Here is a 24474-nt window from a genome sequence, read left to right as displayed (position 1 = left end):
GCTTATACGTAAATCTGGCACTGATCCTTGCACTGGTCGAACAGTTGCTTAGTGCTGCTTTCAATACAAGGCTAAGGGTGCAATCCAACCCCTGGCTGCTGCCTAGGGAGAGGGGGTGCTTAATGGAGCAGTGGAACTACTGCCATGTTCACAGCCCTGCTGTGATCCCTGGCCAGGGTTGGAGGTGGTGGTTGTGGGGGGAGGCAAATCACTGTGCCAGCCTGGAGCTAGTGCAGTGATTAGGCTTGGATCAGGCCTAGTTTCAAGATGTGATGGCAGTTGGGGATCCAAGGGATTCTGGGCGGACTCATTCTCTCACCCTTCCTGCCCTGGGACAACCTGTTTTGGGACTTTCATTTGGTTTCTGCCAGCAGGGATTTCAGCAGGCAGGAGGGGAAGCTCTACAGCTGGAGGATGCAAGGGATGGGTGGAGGAACACCACCCAGTTCAATACCACTTCCAACGGTGGCCATTAAAAGTCTTATCCTCCATGAATTTGTCTAATCCTCTTTTAAAGCAACCCAGTTTAGTGGCCATCACTTCATCTCTTTGTCCTGAATTGTTCAACATTTAGATTCATTGAATGGCGCTAGGCTCTAACTTTATGAGAGGGGGAGAAAAACTTATCTTTCTCCTTGCTGTGCATAATTTTATACAAATCTATCATGCCCCCCTGCCTTTTTTTCTAAAATAAAAAGCCCCAAGTGCTGTGACCTTTTCTCAAAGGAAAATTGAATGATGCATTTGCTATCTGAGCATCTCAGAACATCATCATATATTGCTGAGGGGATCAGAATAAAAAGTAAACAATTACTCCAACAGATTACCTACCAAGGAAATAACAGGATCATGAACAACTCTGAACCTGGATTTATAAAACAAAACATCCCATGAGATTCTTTTTTCAGTTAGTGTAATCTTTTGAAGCCACACTCTATAAACAAACTTCTGTTGAAAAAAGTGACAGATAAGGTGATCAATAGGGCATTTCTCTATCTTCTGTTCTTTGGATTTTTGTTGCTTGTGGTTTTTTAAAAAAATCAAAGCAAATAATTAATCATTATTTGAAAATGTATCTAAATAGAAGCTGTGGAAAATAGTCTTTAACTTTTTCAAAGGTTGTGAATGTCTATTATCATGAAATAAATCGTAGAAAATGTTATTTTTAAAGCTACTGGCAGTTTTTACACTTCAAATAATCCACTTTCGTTAAGAAAACAGAAACAACATTATCTGATAAAAACAAAGAATGCTGCCTTGAAAGCAGTACATTCTCCAGTGAGTAAGTATGCATTTACTTATAAAATACGTTTAAAAATTAAATTCTATTAAATGTAAAACATGTAAAAAAAAAGGCTTGTTCAAAATTTGTGATTTACCGGTACATTAAACTAATCAGTGCAAAACGATATCTAGGAAGATAAAGCTTTTAATATGATGTATCTAAGCTACAAAGGATAGAATTTTGGAGCATGTAATTATAATACATAAAAAGTAAAGGTAAAGGATCCCTGGACAGTCAAGTCCAGTCAAAGGCGACTATGGGGTGCAGCACTCACCTCGCTTTTCAGGCCAAGGGAGCTGGCGTTTGTCCGCAGACAGCTTTCTGGGTCATGTGGCCAGCATGACTAAACCTCTTCTGGTGCAACGGGACACCGTGACAGAAGCCAGAGCGCAAGGAAACACAGTTTACCTTCCCGCCACAGCCGTACCTATTTATCTACTTGTACTGGTATGCTTTCGAACTGCTAGGTTGGCAGAAGCTGGAACAGAGCAACGGGAGCTCACACCATTGCGCAGATTTGAACCGCCGACCTTCTGATCAGCAAGCCCAAGAGGCTCAGTGGTTTAAACCACAGTGCCACCTGCGCCCCTGTATTTATAATATGCAGGTATGATAACACCTGTGTGTGTGAATGTATGTGTGTGTGTACCCGTATATGCAAAGATGGAGCCAGCCGTAGTATGCTTTCTTCATTTTCAGTTTTGTATGGCTTTAGAATTGCTGCAGGAGCTGGACAGTGGCCAGACCTATCTCTTTAGCCTTTCTGCACATGCAGAGACAGATCCTGAAGGGCAACCGTGTACTTATTTTATAGGCAGTTTCATCTAATTGAATTTAGAAGCAGGATCTTACATGATTTCACATTGCGACTTTAACCAAGCAATCAATCTGGCTAATTTGAAAGTGTAGAGATACACAAATGGTTGGTTGACTGATGATCGAAGTTCACAATGAGATTATGATCGAGGTGGCAATAAATCATCATGCTACATTTTATTGCACACATACTGCCCTATAGGTAAACAAAGGAGAGATGTGTTCATTGATGGATAACAATGTGTTTTTTGTTTTCAAATCTAGAAGGTAACTGAGAACATCGTCATCATGAAACAAGGAGTCAGGCGGCAAAGGCTTCAATCCAGACTTAGTCATGCTTACAGTAGATCCACTGAAATCAATGAGACTTAAAAAACCATTGGGTTGTATCCAGTCTCAGTCCTACTCAAAGTAGATGTACTGAAATTAATGGGCATGACTATTTTAAGCCCATTAATTTATTTGGGTCTGCCTCAATAAAAGTTCGTTGGACACAATGCACTGATTTGAGCGAGTCTCTTGTAAGCATGACTTAAGTCTGGACTCAACTCATAACACCTGAGTTTCAGAACAGTCACCATTCTGAAATATTATTATTATTATTATTATTATTATTATTATTATTATTAATTCATTTTTTTTATCTTGCCCTTCATCTGAAGATCACAGAGCAGTTCACGACATAAAAATACAATATTGGGCAGGGTGGGATACGTAACAGGAAAATAAATAAAAACAAAACTCAATAACCCTTCTCCCACAAACACATTTAAAAGGCCATATGGTATATTCAGCCAAGGGCCTGGTTATCCATCCTTATCTGGATTAGATACTATGTGTTGTTCCTCTGAAAAGGCTGAATCCAATTCTAAGTTTCTATGCAGTATCCAGTGATGATTCTGTGTGAACAGACTCTGTGCATTTCCATTTGTGCAAACTGGACCATCTGATTTCTGCTGATCCCACCTACCCAATGCAGCACCGTGTGTCTCCCAAGAGCTTCTCCTGAGGGTTGTGGGACCCTCTGGAACAGAATGGGATAAGGCACAGAGAATATGACAGACAGGTGCTTAGGGCTGATGGAACAAGGTTGAGAAAGGCTGGAAGAGGGGGCTGCCATTGCTGGTGGTGGGATGGGTGAAAATGGAGGACCGGACCATGGGCATGCAGAAGCACTTCTGCTAGCGCAAGCCACCACTGGATGCAACCCTCCTGCTTTCAACCTGAAAGCCACTGTGTAGTTGAATGACACTTCAAGACCCATTGTTCTGGTTTTCATTTTTTTAAAAAATGGTGCAGAAACCAGGAATGGAACATAACAAATATACTACTATAGGTCAGGACTGGGGAACCATTCTTGGCCCAAGGGCTGCACACTCATCTGGGAGCCAGTTGCCCGGGCTGGGTGGGGCTTGCCGTAAAAGGCAAAGCAACAATGTGAATTTTAAACTTGTTTCTACAGACATTTGCACACCCTTCTGCATCCAGGCAAGTAAAAAGCATTATCAGAATTCAAGCACACATTCTACCCAGGGAAAACCCGAAGAGGGTGCAAAGCAGGCCTGGTGAGGGATGCAACCTTAGGAGAGGGAATGTGGCTGGGGAGAGGGTGAAGCTTGGGAGACTCCCAGTGACAAGACTGAGAGAAATGGAGGTCTGTGTTTGGTCCCCGTGCTTGAGGTTTCCCCTCCCCTGCTGTAGGGCATATACAGAACTATGGAAAGTTGTGCAATATTCATCTAGCTCTCCCTGAGTTTCAGTGCTTAATTGTCAAGTCCAAATGACACCGAAAGCTTACATTCTTTACCTTCAGTGTTTTCCCAAGCCTACACGAACAGATGTTAGAAACGATGAATAAAGCGTGACTTCACAATTGCTTAGTTTCTCTGTCCTATTTCTCTTGGTATTCTGCGCCTTATGGACGCATCTGTTACTCTGATTTCATGCTTCCATTTGTTCTCTCTCACTTCTTCAGACTGTTGGGCAACAACCACAGTTACATTTGGGAAATGGCTCTGTGATGTGGTTTCCAAAACTCGGCTCAGCATTTCTCCACCAGCTTGACAGATCTATCCGCCGAGGCTGAGCTAAACACTATTGCCAGTCAATGGTAATTGTGTGTCTAATACAAAACACGGAACTTGGATGATCAGCAATTTCAAAACAGATTCCAAGGATTCTGCATTCTTGCTGTCCTCTGGGTCTCCCCCCCCCCCCGCAACAAAAAATTATAAACAGCACTTGCAGTATTGGATTAGTAAACAGACTGCTTTCCCATTTAAAATGAGATTTATTTCACAGCAACCACCACCATGCTTTTCTCCCCATTTAATAGGAAACAAACATCTGCCAGATTCAATTTGTCCTTTGAAATGGGCATAGCTTAATAATTTAAAAGTACTGAGGATGAGAGAATGGGCCTGCTGTCAAACTCTTAAGTTCAGGCAGTGAATCTCTCTAGAGTAAATGGATCAATTCCAACCTCTGATAAATGCACACAAAACAATGGCCATTTAAAACTAATATCACAAATATGTTTCTTAGACACATGAATCTTAGTAAAGATTTTGGAGATTAGAAACAAAGAGTCTGGGACTTCTTGTAAATGCACAACCCCCCAATGATGCAAGATTTACTAGCTGCTCTGTTTAATCTAACTAACAAAATTCCTAGCCTAGCCATATATGATTTAAACTTTCTGATTGGCAGTAATTTCTAGAATGCATATTCAGGATAATTTGCTAAGGATTAGCATCCTTTAGCTACCTTGTTACATCTTCATCCACTAGCTGTACATCTTGTTGGAACATTTTTTCTTTTCTCTCCTGTGATTTTCAGTAGTTTTTATTACCCCCTCCCACCCCCTTTGCAGGATTTAAAAACCTCTGTTTCTGTTTAAAAGCACTCATCGAAAAAAGCACTGCAGGCTGCATGACACATGCTGTCAAATGTGGAGAATGTCAGTCATTTATTTTTCGGTTTTTAAAAGCCACCAAATAACATGATTCAATGTGGCTCCTTTGTTCTCTCACAATGCAGTATTTCATGCTTGAATGAAAAGTACAGATGTATTTTAGTGGTCCTGGTTGAAATATATATGGAGCCATTAGCAAGACATCCATTGACTTGGGCATGCAAACTTCTACAGCAGCATTCAATCTAAAAGGTCATTGTGCTATGAGTTGATTTCCTGCTTGCCTTCTAAGAGTTGAATTTGTCTCCAATAACACTTGCAAAAGGGCTACGTTCTGGTTCACATCCATGCTCTTAGGATCCAAAGACATTAATAGAAGGAGTCATCTTCTACACTACTCAGTCAGACCCATTTTCCTTCAAGACTTGGCATCTGCACCATCTGGTTTTCATGCATTTGTCTCAGCCATTCCTTTTGTAGGCAGCTTGCATGCCCTGGGCTCATACCCTGAAATATTTCTCTGATGGAAATAGGGATGTCCCATTCCATAATGATATCTACTATTTATACCCCGCACATCTTACTGGGTTGCAACATATATAAAAACACAATAAAACATTAAAAAGAACTTCTGTATACAGGATTGCCTTCGGACGGCTCAGGGGTCAGATAACTCCATACCCTCCCACATTTCTCCAGTGAAAATAGGGACATCCTAAGGAAAAGCGGGACATTTTGGGATCAAATCAGAAACCAGGACGGCTTTTCTAAAACAGGGAAGTCCCTGGAAAATAGGGACACTTGGAGGGCCTGTGAGCTTAATACTAGGCAAAGCCCTTCCCTGGCTGCCTATTAGGAAAGGGATAGCTAGCTATGTCACATAAGCAGATAAACAGAAGGTGACATTGAGAGAAGAGCTTGAGGCAAAGTTGATGAGTGCCCTAGACATTATCCCAAGATACTTGGCTTACTTGGGATAAAACTGGGAAAGGGACATGGGGTGGCTACTTGTAAGGTAGCAGGAAAGAGGATAAAAAGCAGTGAAAGCAGAGGCAAGGAAAAGCTGAGATGGGAATCAGAGAAACCGGAAGGGATGCTCACCAATCTCTACCTTCCATCAAATGAAGGATGAGCCAAAAGCTACCATCCTTCCCGACTTTGGTATACGTTCACACAGTAACATTATTGTTAATGTTCAGCTGTGGAATGTGCTCCCACAAGAGGTAGCAATGGATGGCTTAAAAAGTTGAGTAGACAATTTCATGGAGGGTAGGTATGCTAGCCATGATGGCTGTGTTCTGTGTCCACTAGTCTGCCTCTAAATACCAGTCGCTGGAAATTACAGAGGGAGGGACAGGAAGCTGTGGCACTTAGGTTCTGCTTGCAGACTTCCTGCGGAGGGTATGGCTGGCCAGTCAGGAATGCAGCAGTTGAATATGAGGTGTAACGGCCAACTACCCAAACAATGCAGGCCCTTTTTTCTGACTTTGCTCTTGCTTTCTTCACCACCTGCTGCCATCAATTGCTGAACCTGTCTCCCCTGGGCTAAATAAGACCCAAGTTAGAGGCGGGATATCTGTCTATCATTCCGCCCCAGCCCTGTCAGTCACAGGTAGTATCCATCCACCAGAGATACACAGCAACATTTTGTTGCAAGGTCCCAGTTGTGAAATAGCTAACACAATTAACTTTCATTGTTTTATACTGTACTTAAAGTGCTCTACAACCTGAACTTTCATTCTTTTTTTGCTAATATTATCCTAAGAGACAGACCTTACCAAATCCAGTTTTAAAGATGACAATCTGATGTTGAGAGAGAAAATGAACGAACCATCAAAAAAAGTTAGGCAAGGTCTCCATCCAAGTTTGCAGACAAACCTCTCTTCAGAAAACCTAAAGGGTTTCAGTCAAGCCAGCCAAGAATTATTCGAAAGGTATAAGTTACAGGTAAATTGTTCTCCAGAGACGTATCATGAATCTGTCTGGGAGCAAAGCTCATATATGTAAGATCTGTGCCAATAAAAAGTAACATCAGAAGAGGATGTGAGCTGGCTGTGAGCCCAGGACAACATTCCACTCCCAATGAAACATTGACTTTTGAATTAGGTTCCCTCACAGTGGGGGACTAAGAATGCAGAGACACTGACTGTGGTTGAACCAGAACAAAACTGGATTAATGGCAGCCTGCAAATGGGTGGGCATGATCTTCTTTTGGAGTCTTCCCAAGTCCAAGCTGCAGACTAACAAAAGTGTGATAAACCTGGTTGAGGCTGAATTTTAATGGATAAGGTTAAACCAGTGTGGGGGTGAATTGACTCTGATGTGCTAGATGGAGGTTTATACTATAATGCTCATTTTATTCTGTGGGTTTCATTTTCTTTAAATGCTGCTGTTCATCCCAAGGTTTTGAGATACAATGAGCTAGATGTTTATATAAATGTTTGGAGTTGGAATAACCCTCCTTCAACTGCCTTCTATTAATAGCTATTCCAGCAGGCAGCATGGGAGGGAAAGAACGGAAGAAGGAGCTATTCCTGTGACACAGTTCCATCAGGCTTCTCGTATCCCTCGGTTGTCATCTTGCAACAGTCTTTCCATCAGGCTGCACCAGACTGAGGCCACTTTGAGAAGCAAGGTCAGTTGATTGCTGGGACCATCAATTTTTGGCTCCTCCTTTCTTTGAACTCTTTTCATTCCAGCCAATCATCCTATGAAGTACTGCTCTTGAATTTGTATTTTCCCTCCTCCCTTCTAATCTCTTTAACTTTTGTGTTGTGTATTTTAGATGGCAAGTCTGGTGGCAGGGACTATCTTATTATTGATCTTTGTAATCCATTCTGGGAGCAGGTTTGGACTGAAAAGCTTTAGACCGACAAATAAATAATATTGCAGAGTTCTTCACTGCCATGACTAGTGCTATGAGGCCAGGTGAAACCAATGTATAATTCCCGAGGCAATATGATAAATTCAAAGCACCATTAGTGTGCATGCACCAACATTTGGACGGAATCCAAGCTTTTTTTTGAATGCTCACTGTGAAAGCTAAAAAGCAATGCAAACCATTTATGACAATCTGGTTGGAATTTGCCCCTCAATGAATAATGGGATAAATTTCTAAGGATGTTTGTCAAAGTTTTCCTCCCTCTGGAAATGAGGCTTCTAGTTTTCTGCTTCATTTTCAGGTTGCTTCCATATTTTGGTGAGTTTGGGGTTTTCAGTTTACCTTTTCGTGAGGTGGCCATGGGTGATTCCCCCCTCCCCACTTCCCAAAAAAAACCTGTATTCCACAGTTTTTCTTCTTCTTCTTCTTGTATTTCCTCATCTGAAAAAGCCCCATGGGAGGAATTACCTCACAATGTTTCCCCCTGGGCTTTCAATGGAGTACAGGCACACAAGAAGGCTGCAGAGTGCAGAGCACTGGAGAGATCATTTGTAGAAGGAAAGAAAGGGTACTCACAAACACTTCTTGGCCACCTCAAAAGTAAAGTAAGTCTGTACCCCTGAAATATACTCAGAGTCGCAAAGTGATTTCATGCTCTTTATTCAGCTCATAGTGGTGAGGAGGAATGAATGAAAGTCCCCTCAAAGTATCTGCTTTATATACATTATTTACACAATGGGCTGCACATGATTGGCTAATTCCGAATTCTCCTGTAAGCCAATCAGGTTGTGGATTCACTTCTATCTGGAGCATGAGTGGGTGGTTCCTGCCAACCAATCGTACTGCTGCATTGTTCTAGGACCAATCAGACTGCTGCATTCTGAATCCTATTGTTCTAGGACCAATCAGACTGCTGCATTTTGGATACTATTGTGCTAGGACCAATCAGACTGCTGCAGTTTGGATACTATTGTGCTAGGACCAATCAGACTGCTGCAGTTTGGATCCTATTCAACTCAGTACATAACACCCCTCCCCTCTAAGTTCCAGTCCTGCCCGGGAGGTCGCATTCATAGTCCTCAAGGTACGCCGGCGGCCTACGTGTGCGTTGCGGCCTGGGGTGTTCCCTGGTCCGGGGTTCAGGTTCTGGCTCGTTTTCCAAGGATGCTGGCTGTGATGGGGCTGTTTGGTCTGGCGCAACCGGTTCGCTCAGTCGTGGTTGTGGATCTGGTGTCCTTTAGGCCTCGTGGGTCCTCTCTGTATTTACTGATTCTGCCTCTCCTGCTTGCCCCTCCTGCTCTATGGGCCTCACTGCCCCACTGTTCCCTTGGGACTCCTCTAACCTGTCCTCCTCCTGCTTTTCTCCTGGGAATCGTCGCCGTATCTGGTCGCAGTGGCGGCGCCAGCATTGCCCCCCATCTGTTAGCAACTCGTACGACACGGGGCCAGTGACCCTGGTGACTGTGGTGGATACCCATGCTGGGCCTGCCCCAAAATTCTTTGCGTACACTGGGTCCTGGGCCTCGAAGGTCCGGGGGTTCCTGCCTTCCCCCACCACTACCTCATCCTGAGCTCTATCGGGGTGAAGGCGGTCCAATCTGATTGTAAGGCACTGACCCATTAGTAGTTCAGCGGGGCTGCGGCCAGTCATTGAGCTAGGGGTGCTGTGCTGTGCTAGAAGGAATGTGGCAAGGGGGTACTCCCAATCCCCTTGTGTCATGCGGCGAAGGGTGTCCTTGGTGGTCTGCACCATGCGTTCTGCTTGGCCATTGGTGGCAGGGTAGAATGGCGCCGAACGGATGTGGCAGATGGCGTTCTGCGCTGTGAAGGTTTGGAATTCTCCTGACGTAAATGCAGTCCCGTTGTCTGAGACGAGAGTGTCAGGGAGCCAGTGGGTTGCAAACAGCCTGCGTAGTACCCAGATGGCTGCGGACGTAGAAGTGGACGGTACCAGTGCGACTTCCAGCCATTTGGTGTAGGAGTCCACCACTATGAAGAATGTTTTCCCCTGAAAGGGGCCAGCAAAGTCCACATGCAGGCGTGACCATGGTGCTCGGGCGGACTCCCAGGACTGGACTGGGGCCCTTGGGGGATCTGGGCGGGATTCTTGGCAGGCCTGGCAGTGTTTGACCCAGGCCTCTATCTCTCCGTCGATCCCCGGCCACCATACATAACTCCTGGCAAGGGCCTTCATTCTTACTAGCCCTGGGTGTGTCTTGTGTAGGGCTGTGAGGACCCTTTTGCGGAGGGCCTGGGGAACAACGACCCTGCTTCCCCATAACAGCCACCCCTTGTGAGCCAACAGTTCATGTTTGCGGGTTGTGTAGCCGGCGAATTCTGGCCCGGGGCTGCAGCTGGGCCATCCCCTCCACACCCAGTCCAGGACCCGGGAGATGACCCTATCTTTCTTGGAATGATGTGCAACTTCTTGTGCCTGAATGGGGCGGTCAAGAAGCAGCTCCAGGCTCATAACCTCTTGTGCAGGTGCTGGGTCGGGGCCTGTTTCCAGTAGTGGTAGCCTGCTGAGGGTGTCCGCATGGCCCATCGTCTTCCCAGGGCGGTGAATCAGTGCGTACTGGTAGCTGGCAAGGAAAATTGACCACCTGAGGACACGAGGAGACAATACTTGGGGGGTCTGCTTTTCGGGGGCAAACAAGCCAAGCAACGGCTTGTGGTCAGTCACCACGGTGAAGGGCAGCCCGTACAAGAAATCATTGAATTTTTTTACTCCCTTCACGATTGCCAGACCCTCCTTGTCAATTTGTGAGTAGTTCTGCTCGGTTGCGTTGAGTGTCTGGGAAAAGTATGCCACCGGTACCACTCTTCCATCTGGGAGTTGGTGTCCCAGGACAGCGCCAATGCCATAGGGCGAGGCGTCACATGCTAGCACCACCGGCAGCCTCTCGTCGAAGTGTGCCAAGACCGAGTTTGAGACAAGCAAGTCCTTGACTGCCTGGAATGCGGCCTCCTGGCGCTGGCCCCACACCCAAGGGGCCCGCTTGTCCAGGAGTCGGTGTAGGGGCTCCGCTACCGCCGCCTTGTGGGGAAGGAAGGAATGGTAAAAGTTCAATAGTCCCAAGAAGGCCTGAAGTTCAGTCTTGCTCTTGGGCGCTGGGGCATCACAAATGGCCCGTACCTTGTCCCCAGTCGGGTGGACCCCTTCTGCGTCCACCACAAATCCCAGAAAGTCCACCTGAGGCACTCCTAGTAGACATTTTTCCCGCTTCACCTTGAGACCCGCCGTCTGGAAACGATGCAGAACGGTGCGGAGGCGGTCCTCAAACTCCTCTGGTGTGGGCCCGGCAATCAACACATCATCGAAGAAGGGGGTGACGCCAGGAATCCCTTTAAGGAGAGAGTCCATTAGGTTCTGGAATATGCCTGGTGCCACACTGACACCGAATTGCAGCCGCTTTACCCTGAACGCTCCTCTGTGTGTCACAGTCGTCTGTGCCTCTGCTGTGGCCTCATCTACTGGCAGCTGTTGATATGCTTGGGCCAAGTCCAGCTTGCCAAAAATTTCCGACCCAGCCAGGGTGGCAAGGACATGGCTGACCACTGGCACTGGGTATGCATGGGCCGTGAGGGCCTTGTTTATGGTACATTTGTAGTCTGCGCAGATGCGGACCGAACCATTAGGCTTGACGGGTGTGACGATTGGGGTTTCCCAGGGGGCATTAGGCACCGGCTCCAGCACTCCATGCTCCACGAGCTGGTCCAATTCCTCGTCTATACGGGGTTTCAGGGCGAACGGGACCCGGCGGGCCTTGAGCCTGACCGGTTGTACTGCGGGGTCAAGCTATAGAGCAATGGGGGGGGCCCATATACTGTCCCAATTTCCCATCGAAAACCCCCAGAAATTCCTTGCATATGGCGTCCACTTGTAAGCTAGTGCGGTTCACCCTGGTGATGGCTAGCCCCAGTGGTCCAAACCATGCCAATCCCAGTAAGCTAATGTAGGGGCCCTTGAGCACAAGCAAGTCCAGTTGCCGCGTCCGCCCTCGGTATTGCACCCTGAAGGTCCCCACCCCCATTGTGGGGACCTTACGTTTCTGGAAGTCCCGGAGGGTGAATGGGGCCAGCCTGAGTTTGGGACCCCCAGTAGGACACAGTTTCCTTAAGGTCTTTGCCGAGATTATGGATAGAGTTGAACCCGTGTCAAGCTCCATGCAGCATGGGGCCCCCTCTATCTGTACCTCTACATAAATTTTCTCTACGTTGGGGTGGGGCAACTGGTATACCTGGAAGTCCGTGAGCTCCATCGAGTTGCCTTGGTGCGTTGCACCCCAAGACCTGGGGCTCTTGGATTGGTCATCTGATGCCTGGCGTTGGGTGGGCCGAGCCTGACACACCCCGGCGATGTGTCCCAATTTTCTGCACTGCCTGCACTCTGCGTTGCGGAAATGGCAGGTCCTCCTCTCGTGACTCTCCCCGCACCTTGCGCAGTTCCCTCCTTTGCGTCGAGGCAGCTGTGGTCTGTGCGCTGCTTGAGTGCGCTGCTGTACTCAGTGCACCTCCTCCCTGTCAGATCCCGAGTCGTCGGTGAGGTCTTCATGGTGGACCCTCGGTTGGGACGGCAGGCTCGGCCGTGCCTCCTGCATCGACTTCTCGGCAGCTTCCGTTGCCAGGGCCTCCTCCAGAGCGACCTGGAACATTAGGTCCTTCTTAGCGTAGAGGCATCATTGCAGCTTCTCATGCTTCAGGCCACCGACGAGGCGGTCCCAAAGCATGTTCTCCAGCTCTGAGAAGTTGCAGAACCGGGCGGCTTGGCGGAAAGAGGTCACAAACCCAGTTATGGTTTCCCCAGGGGCTTGCCGCTTTGCGTAGAAGGCATTTCGACGAGCCACCACTGAGGGCTGCAGCGAAAAGTGCCCCTTCAGCTGTTCCATTATTGTTTTGTATGGAACAGTAGCGACGTCTTCAGACGCAAGGAGAGCCCGGGCGATTTCAAATGTCTCCTCTCCGCAGACACTGAAGAATATTGCCCTCTTCTTGGCATCTTCTTCATCGGTGACCCCTTTGGCTTCTAGGAGGAAGCTGAAACGGGAGGCGTACGCTTCCCAGTCTCCAGATGCTGGGTTGAACGCTGAGAAGCTGCTGTCGGTAGCCATTCTGAGTTCCTTGTGTCCCGGAGCTGAAGCCTGGATACAGGGTGCGAGGCAGCGGTGCGGCAGGTGGCGGTGCTGCGGTGCTGTGTGTGGCAGTCAGCTCAGCGGGGTCCCACCTTCGTCGCCAGTGAAATATACTCAGAGTCGCAAAGTGATTTCATGCTCTTTATTCAGCTCATAGTGGTGAGGAGGAATGAATGAAAGTCCCCTCAAAGTATCTGCTTTATATACATTATTTACACAATGGGCTGCACATGACTGGCTAATTCCGGAATTCTCCTGTAAGCCAATCAGGTTGTGGATTCACTTCTATCTGGAGCATGATTGGGTGGTTCCTGCCAACCAATCGTACTGCTGCATTGTTCTAGGACCAATCAGACTGCTGCATTTTGGATCCTATTGTTCTAGGACCAATCAGACTGCTGCATTTTGGATCCTATTCAACTCAGTACATAACAACCCCCTTCATGAGAATTTCAATGATTTTTTTAAATAAAAAAATGCATTTTCTTTTTTTCATTATTTGAAGAATGTTTTTTTAAAAAACAAAAACAAAAAACAAAAACCCTACAACCGAGTAGAAACACAAAGAGCAAGAGAATAATGGTATATTTAAATTACCAATGTCCGTGTCTAAAATTAGCTTGTAGAGTCATGTATGACAATGAAAACTGATTGGATCTAAACTGAAGAGTAAGAAATGCTAGTAAACTTTGGAGAGGGACTGTAGCTCAGTGGAAGAGCACATGGTTTGTCATGCAGAAGGTTGCAGGTTCAATCCCAGGCAATTCCAGTTAAAAGTACCAAGAGCAAAACTCTTGACACCCTGGTTAGCTGCTGCTACTCAAGTGTAGGCCAGGGGTATCCAATGTGGTCCCCTCCAGATGTTTTGGAACCCAAATTTCATCAGTCCCAAGCAGCTTCAGGTCAGGGATGATGGGAGTTGTGCTCCAACATCTGGAAGGCACAATACTGGCTATCTGTGTTGTAGACACAATGGACTCTAACTTGATATGAGTAAAATTCCTGTTTGATAGTAGGGAGAGGAAGCAAGATTAGTGTTCACCAGACTATTTCAGATCTAACAACTTTAATTCACTGCACCCTTAACAGGATTTTTTTATCCGTAACCTGGAGGGCTAGAAAAAAATGGTGTGCCTAAGTGGTATATTACCTAGGCATGGAAAGAGAGTTGGCAATCAATTTATTGTGGTTGGCAAACCTACATACAAGAACAAAAAAAAAGTTGTTCTTGCTTTAGCAAGTATTCAGTAGCATATTATTTCCATAGCTCTAATACCATTGCTGTTTCTCAATGAAATAGCATATTAAATTTCAGCTTTTAGGAATACATTTGGCAACAGTCTAATTGCAAAAAAATTGAATTAGCAGATGTGCTTAAACCTATTTGAGAAAGAAGCTATCTTCATTAACTCTCCTCAAACTATCACCTGAATTGGAGAGTAGTCGCTTATACTGGGAAATGATGGAAGTTTAATTGTCTTCTAATGAAAATGGCCTTTTAAAAATGCATATAGAATTATGGTGGTCAGATGTAGTGCAAGGCAGTTGGTTTTAATAGAGTGCAATCATATGAATGTTTACTTTATTTAGAAGCAAGACCCACTTTGCTTAGTGGAAGGATGCATAGGATTGAGCCACGACAGCATGAAAGGGATAATCCTGGCAATTGGAAATTTCATCTCTGTGCTGAATATCTGGGCATATTGTCTTGCTCTGTCTTGTTATCTGGGCATATTGAATCTGACAACAATTATGAAGAAACAGAGATCAATAGTTTTGAGTGCATAAACATAGCTGAGCATGCTAAATCATCCAAAAAGTGAGATTTAAGAATAAATGGCCAAGGTTTCATTATGCATCACAGGTCTTACTAACATTGTACCTTGAAAGTTCTCTGAGTTGCATCCTGGAAAAATATTCCGCGTGAAAAGGCCAATTCTGAGGCTTTGCTAACATGGTACTCTTTTAGTTACAAGTAGGTAGCCGTGTTGGTCTGCCATAGTTGAAACAAACAAACAAACAAAATTCCTTCCAGTAGCACTTTAGAGACTAAGTTTGTTATTGGTATGAGATTTCATGTGTGCATGCATATGAAAGCTCATACCAATAACAAACCTAGTTGGTTTCTAAGGTGCTACTGGAAGGAATTTCTTTATTATGGTAATGTTTGTCATCGCAGTGGTTGAGGTTTTGCTTGTGTGCCATTAAAACAAAAACAAAAAACTAGGAAAGCAGATGTATGCAACTGTGTTTTGTCACTTTATAGATTGCAAATTGCACAAATTAACGCAGATTTGTAAATAACCTGATTTTGTAAATAACCATTGTCAGGGAACTGCCTTCAGCTCAGAGGCGAGAGGTGGAAGGGCAGTTGTGTTACAGGGAGCCTCCGGAGATCTTGCGAAGCAGTTCTTCCTGTGGTGAGGAGGGAAGCCCCGTCTCCAGTGGGGAAGGGATGCAGAGATCAGAAGATGCTAGGGAGAGCCACAGCACCGAGCCTGAGCAAAGCGGAGGGGAGGCAAGTCCCCCTTTGCCAACCCCCACTCTGCGCAGTAGGTTTGCGCGCAGAGAGGGGAGGAGAAGGATGGGGGTCACACGACTGTTATGCTGGGGAAGGTATAAGGACCTCCCACTCCCAGATTCTGCTGGCGACTGAGCAGACATGGACTTGCAACGCTCTGCATTGTAAATAGTTTTGTACAGATAATAAAGCCTGGAAAAGACTGGTGGGAGTCTTGCCTGTTTGCTCTCGAGCAACCACACCAGCACATAACAACCATGAATCAGATAGAACATATCCCCTCTTTTTATTGTTTGCAAGAAAGATTTGGGTAAGGCAGCACTGAGAAAACAATCTATTACCTTGGCCAAACAGGGAACAATAATGATCAAAAGCAGGCTATTCAATGCTCGTTTCATTTTAGTGTTTGCTTCCCTTAGTAGCACAGCCGAAACCTTGCAAATTAAACCTTGCATGGTGTCCACACATATTCTTGGGTATTTTCAAATTCAGCTCAGTAGTGCCTCCTGGAAAAGTGGTATGGAAGATAACACTATGCAACAATGTTGGATTCTTGCAGGTTTGATACCCATATGGGACAGCTGCATATTCCTGCATTGCAGGGGTTTGAACTACAGATAATCAGAGTCCCTCCCAACTCTACCATTCTATGAAACTTAATCATGTTATTTCTCTTTATACAGACTATGGTGACAAATGGTGTGTTATAAAATGAAGCCATCTGTTTAAAATTCAAATTTGAAAAAACACTATATGGGATATGGTGTTCAAGAATGGTATTGTCTCTAGATCTTTGGTTAATATATTTCTTTGTAATGAGAGTATCTGTTGTGTTCTGCTCTTCCTTTAGTAAATGTTAAAGAAAAACAACAGTTTGCCACCTTTTGTTTATAGCTCTTTTGACATACAATGTAGACATCTGTTAAGTTGATGAAAATCAGTGACTTGGTATTATATTGAGTTATATGCAATCAAATATCTGAGTTATATGCAATCTAATACCCAACAACACCATAAGGTACATAAATGGAAGACTAATGAATGAAATACAGCAGCAATATAATTATTCAATGATTTAGTAGGAAACTTGCAAAATGAAAGAGGCACACACAGCATCTCATTAAAAGTTAGAGATGTGGAATAAAGAGGTCCAGGAAACTCCCAATATAGCTAAAACCATGGGTAGGCAAACTAAGGCCCAGGGACCAGATTCAGTCCCATTGCCTTCTAAATCCTGCCAACGGATGGTCCTGGAATCAGTGTGTTTTTACATGAGTAGAATGTGTCCTTTTATTTAAAATGCATCTCTGAGTTATTTGTGAGGCATAGAAATTTGTTATTTATCCCCCCCAAATATAGTCTGGCCCCCCACAAAGTCTGAGGGACAGTAGACCGGCCCCCTGCTGAAAAAGTTTGCTGTCCCCTGGCTAAAACGATAGTCCACTTAAACCAGGCAAAGTTTTACCTCTTCTGTGATGGCATCATTTTTCTCTGCCTCTGTTTGGATGACAAACTGAGCAATCACCATAAAGACACAATATTCAGTCATGCTCACATCTGACAGTACACTCTGCATTAAAGAGGGTATAAAATATTAAACCTCAGTTGTCAAAAAGTGAATTGCTGAGGCCTCCACAAAGCTAAGGCACTTCAAATTCTTGAGATGTGCTCCCCCCACCCCCAATCAGATGGAAGGTACAGCACATCCTTTGTATGTAGAAGGTCCATGGTTCAACCCAACATATCTTTTTTTTAAAGGACTAAGTAGCAGGTGATGGGAGAGAACTGGGGGCCCTTGAAAGCTATTGTCCACCAAAGTAAATAATATTGGAGACATAGTTGAACTCAGCTTCATATACACCTTTATGTTCAGAAAGATTTGACATACAGAAGAGTCCACTTGAATAGGATATATCAGTATTACCACTATGTTGCAGCCACAATGATAAGCACTGAAAATACTTTAAGCCTATTTGGGGTACAAAATAACTAGAACATCTTTATAAATATTCTTAAAAGTGATATAGCCTTTGCACAACGCTTAGCTATGTATAATACATGCTCTACATCATAATTCTCTATGATGTGTATTAATTGTAATGCATCTCTATATTATTTAGAACAGCCAGCTGCTGAAAAGTGTTCCATCTATTAATATGTATGATGCAGCATTACTCTGACACATTTCTAGCGATCATTTATAAGGAGGAAAGAATCTCCTTCAGGATTAACTATGGCGTGTGTGTTTAACATTTCAAGATCATTGCACTGCATTGCAAATGTGTCTTTGAAGGGGTTTTAAAAACCCAGCTGAAATGTCTTCATTACAAAAAGTTTTGATTACTTAAAAATAAAAGTAATCAAAAAACTTTTTGCAGCAGGCATTTTCAAGTGGTGGTAAAATTCACACTTTTTTTTTAGTTGTGGTGGTAGATAGCTACTTTCTTGATGTGGATAAGCTACTTGACCCCTTCCCTGTTTGCAAAGGGAAGGCAGGGGATCCATATGGCTAAATGAATTTGTTGCTACTGTCTTCTTGCCGGAAAACTGGAACTCAAGACAATCACATAAAAGAGGGTCCTCTGTACTCCCACCACTCCAGTATTGACAGAGACAATTTTTTCACAGAAACAGCACGGCAAATAAAGGGAAGAACTCGCAGGGTTCAAAAGAAAGAGTTTGGAATCTAGGGTCAAAACTGCAGTGGCTTGAGACAGCATAGATCAAGGGTAGCCAACATGGCACTCTCCGGATGTTGTTGGGCTACAACTTCCATCAGGCTCATTCAGCATGGCCAGTAAAGAGAGATGATGTGAATTGTAGTTAAAAAACATCAGGAGGGTACATTAGCTACCCCTGCAGTAGACAGTATTTGGAACTATCTTCCATAAGTTTTGGAAAACTTGTGCAAAATAAGCTGCTTTCGATTTCATGCCACAGGGTACCTTCAATTTCTTTAGTTCCTAATACTGTATCATACTTGGGCAATACCAATTTTTGCTTTGATGATAGGTATATTCAGTCTCAGAAAAGGCAAGGCCAAGATAAGCCACTCTCTTTTTAGCTCTATAAAAGGTCTGCAAGCATTCAAGCCCCTTGAATTCTTCTTCAAGCCAGCGTTCAGAGCCAAGAAACCATGGTGCATCTCTTTCACAAAAATGTATTATTTTAATACATTTTACAAATTGCAGTGATCTTCTGGGTCACAGAAAGCTGTACTCATGGAGCAGCAGAACTTTCAAGCTATGCTCCAGGAAACCTCGAAATGCCTGGGAAGCTTATCAGGAATGCCTCAATGAAAAGATAATGGTGGAAAATGTCCCTGAAAGGAAGCTTGGTTAGCCATCCAATTACTGACCCTCCTGTGCAATCTGCAAGACTTCTATTGGCTGCATTCTACAACAAATTGTGGGAGCAGGTGGCGCTGTGGTCTAAACCACTGAGCCTCTTGGTCATGCTGATCGGAAAGTCAGCGGTTCAAATCCCTGTGATGGGGTGAGCTCCCGTTGCTTTGTCTCAGCTTCTGCCAACCTGGCAGTTCGAAAGCATACCAGTACAAATAGATAAATAGGTACCGCTACGGCGGAAAAGTAAATGGCGTTTCCATGTGCTCTGGCACTTGTCACTGTCCTCCATGCACTAGCAGAGGTTTAGTCATGCTAGCCAGATGACCTGGAAAGTGGTCTGTGGACAAACGCCGGCTCCCTTGACCTGAAGCAAGATGAGCGCCGCACCCCATAGTGCCTTTGATTGGATTTAATCATCCAGGGGTCCTTTACCTTACCTTGCAACAAACTGTCCAGCTACAAAGTGTGATGGTGAGCCCAAGAGTGTTCAATGTGAGCTGACTGTGTGCCCCACAGAATATGCTCCACAACCCTATGCAGTGTACTGGAGTTCCTTGACAGGAATGGCTCCCTGAAGGAGGAAAAATTGATAAAATGTTATTTCATAACATAAACTCAAGCCTGGTAGCCCACCAAATGATATTAGCTATTAAAGACACTGCATTTATTTTAATTAGTTAAAACAATAGTGGCCTTGTTCAAGCTTTGGGACTCGTTTTCTAATATCCTCAGTGTCAACATGTCACCATCATTATTGTTTTCCCCTTCAACACAAAGGGCTGTGCATAAGGCAGGCTTCCCAAAGTGGGTTGTATTACTGCCTGCGGGGCAGTGTGATCACCTAGGAGAGCACTAAGGCAAGGGGGTGGCAGAAGGGCACTGGAGGTGTAAATGAATTAAATTAAACTAGTTATGTACTGAGCTAAATCCTAGAACAATAGGATCCAGAATGCAGCAGTCTGATTGGTCCGCAGGAGCCACCCAATCCAGCTCCAGTGAATCAGCGACCTGATTGGCCTACAGAAACAGCACGGAATTAGCCAATCACACGGGGCCCATTGTGTAAATAATGTATACAGTGGTACCTCGGGTTAAGTACTTAATTCGTTCTGGAAGTCTGTTCTTAACCTGAAGCACCACTTTAGCTAATGGGGCCTCCTGCTGCTGCCGCGCTGCGGGAGCACGATTTCTGTTCTCATCCTGAAGCAAAGTTCTTAACCCGAGGTAATATTTCTGGGCTAGCGGAGTCTGTAACCTGAAGCGCATGTAACCTGAAGCATATGTAACCCGAGGTACCACTGTACTGTATACAGCTAGACGTTTTGGGGAAAGTTTCATTCATTGCTACTATGAGCTGAATAAAGAGCATGAAATTCACACTCGACTCAGAGTATATTTCACCAGTTTTAATTGGATTTTGAATGAATTGTTACTGTTTTGAATTTGATTGTGTCATCCTCTTCCTCAGTGGGTTGTACAAACCGTTGTTCTGAATAATGCTTTGTATAGGGCAGGGGTTCCTTGGTGGTGACTTTATACAATCAAGGAGGGGGTAGCCTGGAAAAGTTAGACTGTGGAGGTAGACTGTGGTTTGAAACAATCGCTCGGGGGCACGCAATCGTGGGGGGGGGGGTGTGTGCTGTAACCTAGCCTATCCCTTTCAGCCAGACCCCATGCACTAAATTCAATGGAGCTTACTCTTGGGACTAGCGAGCATAGGATCGCAGCCTCAACAAACAACATTTACTGTGCGCTGTCCGGAGAGCTTGTCAACGGGCGGCGGAAACAGGCAGCCAACAAGTCAATACACATATAATATGGAGCAGCTATGCAAAACGATCTGTGCTACGTTGATTTCCATGCAAACGGGATCTCAAGTCTTTGCACCCCGCCTTGTGGGCGGGGAGCCCCTTATTGGAATAATCAAGCGCGCGCTGGGGATTCTCGCTTGCTCGCCCCGCCCCTTTCCCGGCAACCTCCGCGCGGCGCATCTCTCCCCGGCGCCGTTGCTAAGGCCGTCCGTGCGGCGAGCGAGGCTGCGGCGGGCGGTTGCTAAGGGCCGCGCCCGGGGTAGAAGTTGAGCGTTTGTGTAGCAGCTGGAAGGCGAATCCCACCCTCGCTCTTTCTCCCGGAGTGGAGGGCGTCGCTCCGGAGGCTCCTTCCCGGGAGAGCGCCCCAGTTCCTTTTCTAGGCCCCTCGGCGGCCGAGGGCAGAGAGCGCCCTCCTCTCGCCCAAGGTAAGCGCTCTCGCTGCGCCTCCCCGTCCCGCGCAGCCTTAGGCTGCCATCCTGCCGTGAGGCGCGCTTCTTGGGCAGTTGAGCTCCCCCGGGATTGGCAGCGCCGGGTCGCGGGCGGGCACACCTACCGGGCTCTTTCCACGCTGGTCTCTCCTCGCTCTTGGCCCGCCGCCCCGCGACTCATTTCGGTGCCATTGGCGCAAAGCAGGAGTTTGCGCTGCAGGTGACGCTTTGAATGCCGTGGAAGGGAACGGTTGCCTGATAAACTGCTGCGGACCAAGTTGCTGTGAAAAGCTGTTGAAACTCTTCTGTTGAAACTGTCTCTCCCATATCAGCTGGCCACTCTGCTGTCTCGAAAAATCAACGCTCAGGTTTAAAGCTACCCATGTTGTACAGTACTGCCATCTTGCAATGCACCTTTCTTTCTGCCTCTTTATGGAACCTTCCAACTCTTGGTTTCCCCACCCAAACATAGAATATGTAAGGGCAGATGGTGGATGGTTTTCAATTCACAGCTAAGACCCATTGAAATTGGTGGAATCTTAAGTACACAGTAAACTTTTTAATTGCATAATTCTCCGTGCTGGATTTACGTATAAGCTAAACAAGCGATAGCTTAGGGCCCCACTCTCATGGGGGCCCCAAAAAATTTAAAGGAAAAAAAACCCTGGATGTACAGTTCCAAAATATAAAATTAAAAAAGCAAATAAAATAAAACCTGCATACAGCAACAGTGTTTGGTGCTGCGTAGGCTCCTATGATGTAAGTAATGGCCTGTTAGCCTGCTCCCTAAAATATCACTGGTTTTCTCATTTCTTTGTATAGGGTGCCTACATTCTGCATGGACTGTGCATATTTCGTTATGTGCAAATGGCTTTAAATACCTGTTAGGTCCATAAATTACCATATAGCATATATTCAACACAAACAACAGCAACAATTTGTTGTTGACAAAGGACAGCTGGACATATAAATGGCCCCATTACCTTCAGTAGCTTAGGGCCTCATCAAGCCTAAATCCGGCCCTATAATTCTGTATATGTTTACTTTGGAAGTTTCTTTAAGGAGTTCAGGAGGATTTATTCCTGAGTTCAAGGTGCAGGGAAATGTGACATTAGGGGAGCAACCCTTTACACAAGAAGCTAGTGTAAAGTGGTGCCAAGTTAAACTGATTTAAAGTACCATACACCAGAGCCTAATGGGCCTACTTCTGGCTGAGCTGGCCCAAGCCTGGCAGAGAGAAAATAAACCTTTAAAACATTTACACCACCCTTTTGCATATCTTCTCCATCCCAGCTGAGCCAAGACCATCAGGTGAGATGTTCCAGGAACATGGCAGGGGCAGGGAGGATAAGCTGGTGTATCTTCCGCTAAGCCAAGGATAGAAGGAGTTAAATCAGAGTAGTCCAGCTGGCAACTCTCAACCAGAGATCTGCTAGATCCTAACCCTGCACATCCTGGTAGCTCTTCCTATAGATTGCTCCCTAGGCACTTCTTTCTCTGAATTCACTTTTGTTTGGGTGTAGTTATGATTCCATATGTATGGCCATTGTTTTTGATGTGGTAAAATACATAAAGCATTCATGTAGTCTCACTGAAGTCCTTTGCCATGAAAGTTTCAAGTATTAACTGAGTTGTCTTCAGTACTACATTAGATTAAGGTGTTTTTCTAATGTTAATAAAACTCAGAGTGGCCCCTTGTATGGGCATGACTAACTTAGCTGTCTTCATTTTGATGGGTTTTCTTTGAGTAATATTTAGTTGGATACAACCCTAAGTTCCTCACAAGTTATTAAGGTTTCTCTACCTCTGCCCAGACGCGGGTGGCGCTGTGGGTAAAACCTCAGCGCCTAGGACTTGCCGATCGCATGGTCGGCGGTTTGAATCCCCACGGCGGGGTGCGCTCCCGCCGTTAGGTCCCAGTGCCTGCCAACCTAGCAGTTTGAAAGCACCCCCGGGTGCAAGTAGATAAATAGGGACCGCTTACCAGCGGGAAGGTAAACGGCGTTCCGTGTGCTGCGCTGGCTCGCAAGATGCAGCTTGTCACGCTGGCCACGTGACCCGGAAGTGTCTGCGGACAGCGCTGGCTCCCGGCCTCTGGAGTGAGATGAGCGCACAACCCTAGAGTCTGTCAAGACTGGCCCGTACGGGCAGGGGTATCTTTACCTTTACCTTTACCTCTGCCCGGAATCAATTTCCTAGTGCCTCTTGTTCTTACTCCCCCAAACTTTGATGGATTTCACATTTCTAAGAATGGAGGAATTGTTTAAGGATGCCAAGAAAACCTAACACTTTCTTTTTATGACCTTGATCATCCATTGTCAGCCCAAAGCCATATCTGTAGGCCCATTCATGCTAATAAAGATGATAAAATAGCATTCCTTTTACCTGTGTCACTGCTGCCTGAGAGAAAGGCAGTAAAGGAAAGAAAAAACCAGGAATTTGGGCCTGGGGAATGCACGTAATACAGCAACAGCAGATAATAATCATATAAAATTAGAATTAGATTTCTTTATCTCATATTTCTACTAAGAACTTATTAGGCTTCATTTCCTTTCAGTCTAAATCTGTAAAGGCTTAGAGTGAGTTGTGTATTACTGTGTATTACAGAAATGCGATGTTTATGCTTATTTCTTTAGATGTCTCATTTTTCTAGTGAAGATGAAGCTCTTTTGCAGTCTATGCTCAGACAGTTACTGCAAAGTGTCAAAGAAAAAATCACAGGAGCGCCATCAGTAGAGTGTGCAGAAGAGATTCTTCTACATCTGGAGGAAACAGATGAAAATTTTCACAAGTAATTTTTTTGAAAGTTTATTTTTGTGTCATCATTGAAGCAACTGAATAGTGACTGCTGATCCATGTGGGGAAACTTGCTGCTGCAGTTTTGCAGCTGATGACTGGCAGTAAGCAATGTTTTTGATTGTGTGTTGTTAGAACATTGCGGGTACTCATACATATAATGTTCAAGTCAGTTGATTTTAGAAATTGAGATGTTACAATACTGCAGATGTCTTTAAGATACAATTTCCAACTTAGTTAAATGCTTGTCTGTCATTCACAGGGTGTTTTTACCAAGCTGCTCATGTGGAAAGAATTATTGCTTGCCCCAGGTCTGTGGGCAAGCGGTTAATTGTAAGATACTTTGGAATGAAAAAAAATACTGAGCCATCTGTACAAATCTAGCAGGCTGCTTTGTGGCATTATGTATAATAACTGAAAACATTTGTGAACTATGGTTTTTGAGACATTAGATATATCTTTACATCTTATTTTTTTATGTGTGTTTGATAATTTTGCAGCCACAGGATTATGTACACTAAGTATTTATGGAGAAATACTTTA

The 24474-nt window shown here is 45.0% G+C and overlaps 1 protein-coding gene and 1 long non-coding RNA gene across 7 annotated transcripts in view; one reads left to right on the top strand and one right to left on the bottom strand.

Annotated features, from left to right (window-relative positions):
• LOC309338823 overlaps positions 1-21306 on the bottom strand; it is a 30686-nt gene extending 9380 nt beyond the window's left edge. Inside the window, exons 1-2 of one of the 2 annotated variants that reach the window (XR_014155068.1) lie at positions 21261-21306; positions 832-948 (exon numbers count right to left, since the gene is read on the bottom strand). This is a non-coding gene — a long non-coding RNA (uncharacterized lncRNA). The remainder of the gene's footprint in view (positions 1-831; positions 949-21260) is intronic. The other variant, XR_014155069.1, reaches the window with a different exon arrangement.
• TBC1D32 (TBC1 domain family member 32) overlaps positions 20888-24474 on the top strand; it is a 71968-nt gene continuing 68381 nt past the window's right edge. For 4 of the 5 annotated variants that reach the window (XR_014155042.1, XM_081856127.1, XM_081856126.1 and 1 more), the window contains exons 1-2: positions 20888-21132; positions 23772-23926. Coding sequence is in view for 3 of the 5 variants with exons in the window: in XM_081856127.1 (XP_081712253.1) it covers positions 23772-23926 (155 nt within the window). In the remaining 2 variants the exon portion in view is untranslated. Of the gene's footprint in view, positions 21133-23771; positions 23927-24474 lie in introns of those variants that run through there. The other variant, XM_081856128.1, reaches the window with a different exon arrangement.

Source organism: Podarcis erhardii, assembly GCF_964252035.2.
Source record: "Podarcis erhardii genome assembly, chromosome: 3".
NCBI lineage: Eukaryota > Metazoa > Chordata > Lepidosauria > Squamata > Lacertidae > Podarcis > Podarcis erhardii.
The sequence above is the reverse complement of the archived record's forward strand: the minus strand, read 5'-3'. Positions and strand labels throughout refer to the sequence as shown.